This window comes from Vigna radiata, unplaced genomic scaffold (assembly GCF_000741045.1).
Source record: "Vigna radiata var. radiata cultivar VC1973A unplaced genomic scaffold, Vradiata_ver6 scaffold_399, whole genome shotgun sequence".
Taxonomy (NCBI): Eukaryota; Viridiplantae; Streptophyta; class Magnoliopsida; order Fabales; family Fabaceae; genus Vigna; species Vigna radiata.
This window is the reverse complement of record NW_014542619.1, coordinates 175290-187518: the sequence shown is the minus strand read 5'-3', so window position 1 is coordinate 187518 and position 12229 is coordinate 175290. Positions and strand designations below refer to the sequence as shown.

Sequence of the window (12229 nt, the reverse complement as noted above, 5' to 3'; positions counted from 1 at the left end):
ATGTGGTGAAGAATAAAGGAAGAAATATACAGGTTAAGTTTAGACCTACATAATATGGCATAATATTGTAAATAATTTGAGATTGTAATGAAAGGTTTAATACCGTTTTTGGTNCCTAGTTTGGGAGGTTTTGTTTAATATGGTCTTATTTTTATTTTTTAATAACAATTGATCCTACTTTTTAAAAAAACTGTTTAATTGACTTNTTTTTGGTTACGACGTCAATTTTCTAACGGTGTTGATTATTACCTCAATAAGTTCTTTCATGCATTCACCTATCCAAATGTTATTTTAACGGTCCTAACATAATGTTATGTTAAAAATCGTGTTATTATCGTATATAATAAGGACTATAATAAACAATTTAAATTTGAATAAACTAGAGACCAAAAGCGGTATTAAGCCTTCATAAAAATTACTAGGAACTTGATATTCTAGGCAAAGTAGATTAAAGGAAATAGTTATTCTTGCTCCACGGAAATAACATACTTATCAACTTTCTTTATAGTTTGACTGAACTATTACACATTTTATTTCCTAGACAACGTTCAATGACCACTCCAGCCATGGCAACAACTGATGTCAGATTATAAGATTTTTCGACCTGAAAAGAAAAACGAAGTGAATTGAAGAAAATCTGACAATGAATAACAAAAGCATAATTGGATGACTTTGGAAAGATATTGCAAAATACATGAAAAAAATCAATTTCATACCCCTTGTACATTTATCTGATAAAAATACTTCTAAATAGCCGACTATATCATACAAATAACTAAAATGTTCACCTACCATTGCATTCAATACTTCTTTCGAAAATGATACGTTGACTCTCCTTTTTAACACTATTTTTGCTATGGCCACATGGCGTTGTCTGATTGGTCTTAATTTTTGAAAAAAGAAATCATTTTCTGATATTCACGTCGGAACATTAGGTTTTGAAGACAATTTTCATTTCGTGCTCTTCATTTTCATGGTTTCGCTTTCTCTTTGGTTCAGTTATCTCTTTCGTTCACTTCCTCTCTCGGTCTCGCATCATCTATTTCGTTCTTGGGTTTGTCTCGCATCATCTATCCATCTCTTTTGGTCTTGGGTTTTCTGCTCGTCTCGTTTCTTTCATTTTCGGTCCTAGGTTTTCTCCTTCTGTCGTTTCTGGCATTTTCGGTGTTTGGTTTTGTCCTTCTCTCATCGTCACTGCCACCGTGTGTGTCGGACTATCAGTATAGTGGTCTGGGTGGTTGTGTGAATCTCGCGAAAGGTTGGTGTGTCGTTGTCGTTTACGGAACATTGCGTATTTCGTTGGTGGTGTTGGTCGTATTTATAGGGGTCAAATCGAACTTATTCAATTATAATGTATACATTTATTAAGATAATATACTATAATATTCCAATAAATTTTTTACATGAACTTGTCAACAATTTAATTGCAAAAGCATCATGGGATGAAGAGCCACGTACTTTTTCACACGAAAAGGGGAAAGAGAAAATATTTTTGCTTGCTGGAGTGAACTTGCATTTAATGTGGGTTTTCCTTGCAGTTAATGTCACATTGGAGAGAGAAAACGTACTCAATACCCACTCTCCCAACGAACCATAGTGAACTTAACTTTGGTCTTCCCTCCAATATTAACTTCATCTTCCTACTTTATACCTGAACATTGTGCTTTCCTCCACCAAACTTCATTAAAGAGACGTTTCATTATCTTCTTCTGTGGGTTGTTGGGGAGAACATTTAAGAACGGTGCACTTATTTCTTTGTTGGAAGTTGTTGAGCAAAGCATCACCTTCATTAAAGGACTCGGTATACTGTAAGTGTGTAGGTTTGAATGTCTTAATATCATCTTTATTCCAATGGAGTAGAAACTGCAATGTTCATTTAATATTTGTTTAACCTATTCACATTTGTCAGTTGTCAGTTTGTGCTTAATAACATTTGTATATTTACATTGAATAAATGTTTATTGAAATATTTGTATTACGATGAAATAGTGATGTTGATTACAGACGTGGTTTTTTAATTGACGTTTATATATTTTTTTGTACTGCTTTAATTTGAATTATGATCCGCTTCTGTACAGTTTGTTATCATGGATAACAGGACAAGTAATATGAGTGAAGTGCCTGAGTGTAATGTGAATATTGATGATTTTGGTATGATTGATAGTAGCACAAGTAATATTAATGAAGTATCTGACTGTAATGTCAATTTGGATGAGCATACTGCAAGTGGTTTGGTGGTGGACCCAGCATTGCATATGTGCTTTAATTCCATGGATGACGCAAAAAACTTTTACAAAAACTATGCTATTAGATGTGGTTTTGCTGTCCGCACAAGAACATCAAAAAAGGATGACTACAACAATGTAATCTACCTAAGATTGGTGTGCTCTAGGGAAGGTAAATATGTTTCCTCAATCAATCCCGAAGTTAAAACACTTCCCAGCCAAACCAACCAATGTCCAACTGGAATAACGATTTCAAAAAAGGACGACAAATGGTTTATAAGAACTGTTAACCTAAAGCACAACCATGACCTATGCCCAAATACTTCAAAGTTAATTCCTGGCAATAGGAAATTGAGCATGCAAGCTAAACGTACTTTGGAGGTCAATGACGAAGCTAGAGTCCGAATTAATAAGAGTTACCTTTGTGTAATGACCGATGCAGGTGGATATGATAGCATGGACTTTATGGAGCGAGATGCTAGAAACTACATCGGTCAACACAGAAGATCCTTATGTAAGGATGGTGATGGACAAGCACTGTTGCGACACTTTTCGGCAATGAAAGATTTAAACAAAGAGTTCTTTTACGAAATAGAGTTGGATGAAGGGAATAGAATTTGTTCTGTTTTTTGGGCAGATGCGAGAAGTAGAGCAGCTTGTGAAGAATTTGGTGATGTGGTGTGTTTCGACACAACTTATCTAACAAATAAGTACGATATGCCTTTTGCGCCATTTGTTGGAATAAATCATCATGGCCACTCCATATTACTTGGTTGTGGGTTGTTATCGTCGGAAGACACAAGGTCTTTTGTGTGGTTGTTTCAATCATGGTTGAGATGTATGGGTAATAAGGCCCCAAAAAGGATTATAACTGATCAATGTAGGGCAATGGCGAATGCCATTGAAGAAGTCTTTCCAAATACTAGGCATAGATGGTGTTTATGGCACATAATGAAGAAGTTGCCAGAAAAATTTAGCGCTTATAAATAATATAATCATATCAAAAGTGCTATTAACAAGCTTGTGTATGACTGTGGTTGTGCAGCGGATTTTGAAAGTGGTTGGGAAGCACTACTGAGCAGACATGGATTGCATCAGAATGAGTGGTTATGCACTATGTACGACGAGAGACAGAAATGGGTCCCTTGTTTCTTAAGGAACCATTTTTGGGCTGGCATGTCAACAACTCAGAGAAGTGAGGGGATGAATGCGTTTTTTGATGGATTTATAAATTCAAGCACAACCCTTCAACAATTTGTCGCGCAATATGACAATACCCTAAGACTAATATGAACATGAACCCAAAATGTACAACTTTCAAGGTCTTTGGAGAGGACCTGTCTCTCCTAACTTTTCCCTTTACAAAATACTCCAAAACTGCCTGCTCATCTCCTAATAAGACTATTTATAATAGTTTGTTACAGTTATGTACTTACAACTGTACTAACTACCTTCTTTTTTTCCTTCTTTTGAAAATTGTATCAAAACTATCACTCTTCAACACACTGGCTTAATGTAATGAAAAATACTATTATGGGACAACACATTTAGGTACATTCTTTATTATTCACAGGAATATTTTACATCACAAAAGTTGAAATTTTCTCCGCATTCAACATATTAGAATGAAAACTCATCTGACCTGTTGAGGACGATCACCAAATATCACTTTTCCGCCATACTTGATGGCTTCTTCATATGCCACTCGAAACTCATTTCCAGGAAGAACATCAAGCTAACTAGCCATCTGTCAGAAACTAAAAGAGTAACAGAACCTTTGGTTTCAGAAATTTCACTATAGCCTAAACTTCTCTGCTTGAATCCTGTAATAAAATTAGGCATAAATTTTACACTCTCAGCAATTCACCAACTAGCTGTACTTATTATTAAAGCAACTAGAGTTTATATGATCAAGTAAAAACACGGTCATACATCCTCTTAGAAAATGACACTAACAGCTCCAATAGCAACAAATACAGAATAAAATACAATAAAAGAATCCGTAATTATTCGTTCTGGTTGAACATAATGTGCAGCATAACGAAACCTTATGGATAGGTAAAATGAATTGCACTTAACTAAACTATAAAAAACTACTGTAGAGAAAAAAGTAATTCGCTTAGACTGAAAAAAGTAGTTCAGACAAACTTAACTAAATTATTTTTTGTTCTACCAAACTACATTACATTAAAAGTGTATTTTGTTTCACAAATTGTGTTGAATTTTTTGTAAAATCATGAAAATTGGATAAAAAAATAACATCTAATGGTCAAATTTGGTTGATTCGACTAAATTTCAACGACAGTCGACTGGGTCAAATTTGGAGAAATTTTGGCCTAGTCAATTCAGTCAAATTTTAGTTATGGTCGACTCAATTAAATTCGTTGAAATTTCAACCATGGCCAAATATCGATCAGGGCTAATAACTCTGCTGAATTTGTCCAAATTTAAGTTGGGATTTACTTAGCTGAATTCAATCAGTTTTGACTCATTCGAATTCATTCAGGACCGACTCAGACAAATTTGACCAAATTTTGGTCATGACTGATTCAATCTAATTCACTCAAATTTTGGTTGGAATCGAATTTGACCAAATTTCGATTGTAGCCTGGTCTAACCCTTCTCGATCTTCGGCCTCAGTCTATCTCAACCCAAGCCTATTCGAGTTTTGGTTGGTTCAGCTCGTCTAAAGCTTCAACCTATGTGCACATGTGCTACTATACATTTTATCAACAAAGTAGTTTTAAGTTAATGAGAAATTAACTTAATTGCAACTTTAGAAGTTTAATTTTTTAAAAATAAACTATAAAATGGTTCATTTTCTTTATTGTAAATAGTTCAGCATTTTAAGTATAACTAGTTTTAAACTCATACCTACACACAAGTTGGTTTATATGTTTATTAAAAAGAGATTCAGTGATTGAGAAAATAAATAATAAAAATTTTAAAATTTATAATTAAGTTTTGAATACAATAAACCTAAAAAGTCATTTATAGGTTAAGAAAGTCAATATATTTATAAAAATATAAATAAACTATGTAAGAATACATATAAATAATAAAACATGTTCAAAAATATAAAGCAGAGTCTTTACAAATATTAAGGATATGTAAAAATAAATAGAATATACTTGTTAAAAATAGAAATCAGTTTCAGCATACTAGTTTATTATGTATTTCTATATTTGTCTAATCACTAAATTAACAATCTCCAATAATATGTGATGTTAGTCTAATATATATTTTTAGACTTGTCTAATAATTATATAAATACACTTACCTAATTGCAAGTCTCATTTAATTAAAAAAAATAGATAATGTAGTATAATAATTTGTAATAATAAATTGGTTTAATATGTGTATGACAATCATTGAGTCTAATGTTAGTTGCAAAATAAATATAAATAAAAAAGAAAATAACTAAAGAATAAATTATTGAAGACTTGTCAACGTGAGTGAGATAAAATAAAGGTTTAAACCATTTAGTTGTCTCTATTTTCGGAAGATTTTCCCATTTTGATCTCCGTCTTATTCGAATCCCCAATTGAGTCCCTATAAGTGTTAATTTCAATCAATTAAGCCCCTGCCGTTAAATTTAGTTAACGAGATTAACTTTTTTGCACAGCTGGGAGGATGACCTGTTAATTTCTATAAACGTAAATGTGACATGAATTGAGTCCTATAAGTGCTAATTTCAATCAATTTCAACTCTAATTCATGCCACGTTTCAATTCTAAATAGGCCACGTTTACAGAAATTAACATGTCATACTTCCAGCTGTGCAAAAAAATTAACCTCGTTAACTAAATTTAATGGCAGGGGCTTAATTGATTGAAATTAGCATTTATAAGGACTCAATTGGGGATTCTAATAAGACGGGGATCAAAATGGGAAAACCTCTCAAAAATAGGGACAACTAAATGGTTTAAACCTAAAATAAATGTAAATATAACAACAATTAACAATATAGAATTACTAAAAAATTAACTTCTAAAACTATTGTCAAAATAAATAAACATAGCTAATAAAATAAATTTTTTAATATCTTTGTTTTCTTATATTTACATTAAATATATTACACTTATTTGACAATTAAGTTCAATTTGATTAATTTTGTGCACAACTACGAAACCTAAATCCTGATTCCGAACGACCAGACCTAATATCTCAGAGACATGACAGGTTCCGACCAAGTAAACGTGGCAGACGCCGCCTTCGTCTGAAGACTCGCACGAGAGGACGACACGTGTTTTAATAGATGCTTTGGGATCGTGATCGGGCGGCGGGAGAAGGCGGAGGTTTTGGTAGAGAATTGGAGGAAAGAGAGGGTTTGGGAGCATGAAGTTGGTGCTGCAAGGAGAGATTTAGGGCGATGAATGAAAGGGGTGACTCGGGCGAGTTGACTGAGAGTGCGAGTGACGAAGTGAGTCGTAAGGTGTTGAAACATGACGCAGAGAATTTGATGTTGCGAGGAGGAGTGTTCTCCCCTTTACCTCACCTATGTCTTCCTGCACTTCCCATTTTTTATATTTACCCTTTATTTATTAAATTATTTTATATATTTATCTTTTATTTATTAAAGTTTGAATGATGAATTTAATGATGAATTTAATGATCAAACACGGTTTTATAGGGCCGAAATTCAAAGCACGATACTCACCAACCGAAGTTCGAATTGCAGTTAAGGGGACTGCACATCCAACTTCGGTTGTACTGTGGAGACCACCCACCAACCAATTTCTTAGTTAAAAATGAATAAGGTTTTGAAGTTTGTTTTTAAAACAAGTGTTTCAAAACTAAAAAAGTAGCAGTTAAAAATGTTTTTTCATTTCTTTTTTTCTTCTCCCTTTTATCTTGCTGTGTTTTCTGCACTGTTATACTCCTTGCTCCACCATCTGTATGAGTGGTTTGAGAAACTTTCTTTAGTTGCATTTTTCAATCCTAAAAACAGTCTTTGAAATTAGAAGGTTTAATACCTATTTTGGTCTCTCCTTTTGGAGGGTTTGTTCAAAGTGGTCCCTCCTTTTTTCAAAAATTCACTTTAATCCTACCTTTCGCAAAAACTGTTCAAATTGGTCCTATTTGGTAACGACGTTAAGTTCACTAACGGCAGAGCTGCCAGGTGTGTAATGTTTGATGATGTGGCATTGTAATTTGTTTTAAAAAATATATATAATGATGACGTGTAAATGAATATAATTAGGATTGGATTAAAAAAGGAATTACGGGTAATCCCAATGAAACCCTTCAACATCACGGCCACCTACAGTCTAAACCCGCCTTTTCGTTTTCCATTACACCTTTCTCTTCCCTGTTTTCCAACATCAACAGCAATATACCTCAAACAAGGATTTGATTTTTGGGGGTTCTTCTCTAGGGTTCGAATTGGGGGTTTGATTTTTGGGTTATGACTTGGGAATTTTTCCTTTGAGAGTTATGTTCTTGTTTCCCAATCAGCGTTTTGAGAATTAGAGTTCTGGTTTGGGAGATCTTGTGTTCTTGGTCTGGTCGCGTTGTCGTTTGGAGAATTTTGGGGATTTTCAGTTCTGTTGTTCGATCTTGAAATTGTTTCTTTTTGAATTGAGAATTCTTCTTTGGGATTTTAGAATATGTACTGCGAATTAGGGCTTTTGGTTCTTTGGGATTTTAGAATCTGTTTTGTAAATCTGTTCTGCGAATTAGGGATTTTAGAATCTGTTCTGCGAATCTGTTCGGTTGTTCTTGTTGGATCTTAAAAATTGGGGATTTTAGAATCTGTTCTGCGGCAAAATTCTTCTTTGAGCCAAGAGTGAATCTGGGTTGATACGGTGGGAACTCAATTGGGTCGCAGGCCTTGAATAGAGATGAAGTTGTTAATATGCAACAATAAGAATGTTTAGTTGGGTACAGAGAGTAGAATTCGTGGCTATCTGCTACTATCTGATAAAATTAAATTGTAAAGAGAGAAGAAGACAGTAATAAAGTTGGGTACAACTCTGTTTTGGCATGGGATAAAAGGCCCCTAATTCCTTTTTTAATCCAACCCTAATTATATTCATTTACACGTCATCATTATATATTTTTTTTAAAACAAATTACAATGCCACATCATCAAACATTACACACCTGACAGCTCTGCCGTTAGTGAACTTAACGTCGTTACCAAAAAGGACCAACTTGAACAATTTTTGCGAACAGTATGACTAAAGTGAACTTTTGAAAAAAGGAGGGATCACTTTGAACAAACCCACCCAAAGGAGGGACCAAAATAGGTATTAAACCAAATTAGAAATCAAACACTTCATAAAACAAAATAGACAAGTAGAGAGAAAGAATAAACAACTCAAGATGAAAAAGAAATTTAAAAGGAAAAGTGGAAGAGTGATTATTATTATTACAATCAATTTTGAGCGATTGTAAAGGAATGGAATTCCTCAAAATGGCACGAACTTCTTCAATCTTTTTGACATTTTCAGTCACAAAAGTAACAGAACGTAACAAGACCAACCCTTTTGCAACACCCATTTTCCAAATCCAGTTTGATTTTTTTGGAATAAAATCACTAAAGAGTGAGAAAATCAGAGAGACAGAAAAAACATTTCTTTTCCAATTTTTCTTCATGGGCATGACAAAAGAAATGGTAAAAAAACACAAGGGAGGAGGGAGAGGGAAGAAACGCCAGAAAAGAGGAAAAAAAAGAGGGTGTAGGCTTTAAAAAATGAGATGCGGCAAAAGGAAGGAAGGAAAGAGAAAGGAGGGTAGGAATTTGCAAACATGAAATGCGGCATAGGAATTTGCAAACATGAGATGCGGCATAGGAATTTGCAAACATGAGATGCGGCATGAGAATTTGCAAACATGAAATGCGGCGTAGGAAGAAAGAGTAGTGTTTGATGTGGAGAGTCATTTAGTGTCTCACAAGGATACAGTTGAAAATATATATAAAAAAAAAGAGGTACGGACTGATGTGCAGGAAGAATCGCTCTGCGAGGAGAGCTGTGGAGCTATCAATGAAGAGTGAGACGCACAACTAACACAAAAGTGACAACAAAATCTGACATAAAAAAAGATAGAGATGTCTTTCCCTCCAAAGACTTGTTACTTAAAATTATTTTCTCTTCTATACTAGGATCAAAGCATAGTACCAAAAGTGAGCTATTTTCCCTTGTAAATGATTCATTCCATCAACAGCAACAACTGAGCTATTTTCACTGGCCACTTTTAATAACGTGGAGGACATGTACCTGGATGGATGAAAGCTCCCATGGTATTGAATTTCAGATCACCAGAGTGACAAGAATATGCATGTCAATAACAGAACCAAGACACCCTCCAACAAGAACCCATGTGCTAAGTGGTCATATAATTGGGTGACAAGTGTTAACCGAAACATTCTCTAAAGAGTACGGGAAGCACGTTACAGGTAATAGAAGCAATAAATGAATCAGTAAATTGATATTAAGTGCAATGCAACTTACTGATCTCGTTCGTGTAACATGAATATACTCTCAAGAACACCAAAAGTCCAAGATATTCTAATGAATAATGCATTACTATATACTTGCAATACTATAAATTTAACTTCAGGAGAAAAGAAAAAAATTCCTCTCGCTTAATGTAATGAATACTGTTTCGGTCGAGTTTGGAAGTCTCTTAAAACACATAATGTTTCGGTCAGGTTTGGAAGTCCCTTAAAACATTCCAAGTTGTCTCGAAGACCGGACGAACTTTGAAGACTGAACAGATTCGTTGAAGGTCGGACGATCACCTAGGTCTTCTCACACTCCAAGTTGTTCGTTCTCCATCCTCCTTCTCCAAGTCGGGCGACTGACACTTGGTTCGTTCTCCCTCCTCCTTCTCTAAGCTGGGCGGGTAGGTACCTGTCAAAGACACTCTGACGCTCAAGTCTGTAAAAATGATCGAACGGTTATCACTATATGTGATGCATGTGGTGTGCATAATGTACAACGTGGTCTGAAATCATACCTGAGACCTTTATTTATACTAGTTGTAATGGACTTTTACCTTTCGTCAGTCTAATGACGACCCAACCACACCTTAATCTTCATTAGGGACTTTAATGAGATATTATCGTTTATAATTTAACCATGTGGTCGGTCAGGTGGTTGGCCAACCTAGGTGGTCGTTTTGGACGGTCGACCTGGTTGTGTGCAGGAAACCGTACGGTACGCTGGGTACCTACATCAGCCCCCCAAGCCCGAGCATGATGTTAATGATGCAAAAGGGGTTTTGTAGATGGCCTTCCTGAAAAGGACGGGTTCTTTGGCTTACTTGTGTCCCTAAGTCATATCTGCTTGTTAACGAGTGGACGAAAGACAAAAAGAGTAATGCCTTCACCAGCCGAGCTGGATAATATGTTGATCCTTTAAGTAACAAGTCGAGGTCGCGATATGGTCAAACAATAGAGGCATTTTAGAGGCCGAGAAATTGAGGCCGAGGTGGCCAAGAAGTTGAGGCTGAGAAGGCCAACCTGAGGCCGAGGAGGCTGATAAGTTGAGGCCGAGAGGTTAAGGCCGAGGAGGCCAAGCTAAGGTCGAGGAGGCCGAGAAGTTGAGGCTGAGGAGGCCGCGAGGTTGAGGCCGAGGAGGCCAAGGAGTTGAGGTCGCAAAGGCCGAGACGTTGACGCCGAGGAGGCCAAGAAGTTGAGGCCGAAAAGGCCGAGCTAAGGCCGACGAGGCCGAGAAGTTGAGACCGAGGAGGCTAAGAGGTTGAGGCCGAGGAGGCGAAGAAGATGAGGCTGAGGTACGGTCGAATGATAGAGGTCGTTTAGAGGCCGAGAGGTTGAGGCCAAGGAGGCAAGGCCGAGGAGGCCAAGCTGAGGCCGAGGTATGGCCGAATGATAGAGGCCAAGAAACGAAGACCGAGGAGGCCAAGAAGTTGAGGTTGAGGAGCCCGAGAAGTTGATGCCGAAGAGGCTGAGAGGTTGAGGCTGAGGATGCCCAAACGTTGAGGCCGAGGAGGCCAAGCTGAGGTTGAGGTATGGTCGAACGATAGAGGTCGTTTAAGTGTCGAGAAATTAAGGCCGAGGAGGCCAACAAGTTGAGGTCGAGGAGGCCGAGAGGTTGAGGCCGAGGAGGCAAAGAAGCTGAGGCCAAGGAGGCTGAGAAGGTAAGGCCGATGAGGCCGAGCGGTTGAGGTCGAGAAGGCCAAGCCGAGCTGAGGCCGAGAAGTTGAGATCGAGGAGGCCGAGAGGTTGAGGCCGAGGAGGCCAAGAAGTTGAGGCCGAGGAGGGCGAGAGGTTGAGGCCGCGGAGGCTGAGACGTTGAGGCCGAGGAGGGCAAGAAGTTGAGGCCGAGGTGAGGCCGAAGAAGCGAAGCTTAGGCCAAGGAGGCCGAGAGGTTGAGACCGAGGAGGCCAAGAGGTTGAGACCATGTGAAATTATATCACAAAACTTCCAAAGTTAAAATTGCTACAACTACCAAAAAAGGTCATAGTTAGTAGGCTAGGCTAGATAACAATTTAACATACCAAACTACAAAGGAAATGATAGAATAATTACAAAACAATAATTTAAAGGATAAAAACCTTGACATTACACGACTCTGGCACAACTCAAGGATAAAAACCTTGACATTACACGACTCTGGCACAACTCTAGAAAGACCGCATGCAACAAACAAAGGCCGACCATAGATATTGCAATCGAATTGCGACAGGATGTCAAATCGAAAACAAAGGAATTTAAGAAAATATTTTGAGAGTTGCTATCATAATTTAATTTTGAAAAACTATAAAATAAGATACGATCTACGAAAATTAGATTTTAGGTTCGGGAATCGGTTATGTATAAGGAGGGTATTATTATCTACTGTGCCTAACAAAAAGCAATATCTTTAATTAAATATATAGAGTTGGCTTAGTTTCCCAAAATATTTAATTTTTTAAAAAAATAAAAATATAAAGAAACTATTAAGAAAAAAAAAAATTTTGTTTTATGAACCTAACCTATATCCATTTATGATGAAAAATTAGGGATGGTGTAATTTTTTATCTAGAAAAGAGTT

General features: G+C 36.5%; 1 protein-coding gene across 1 annotated transcript; it reads left to right on the top strand.

Moving 5' to 3' along the window:
- The first annotated feature begins 2087 nt into the window (after positions 1–2087).
- LOC106780476 (protein FAR-RED IMPAIRED RESPONSE 1-like) lies at positions 2088–3215 on the top strand. Its single transcript, XM_014668765.1, has one exon. The coding sequence runs from the start codon at positions 2088–2090 to the stop codon at positions 3213–3215; it is 1128 nt and encodes a 375-aa protein (XP_014524251.1).
- Positions 3216–12229: the final 9014 nt, after the last annotated feature.

What these genes read in the sequence shown, in the direction of transcription:
- LOC106780476 (XM_014668765.1), top strand. Translation starts at nt 2,088, where the DNA reads ATGGATAACAGGACAAGTAATATGAGTGAAGTGCCTGAGTGTAATGTG.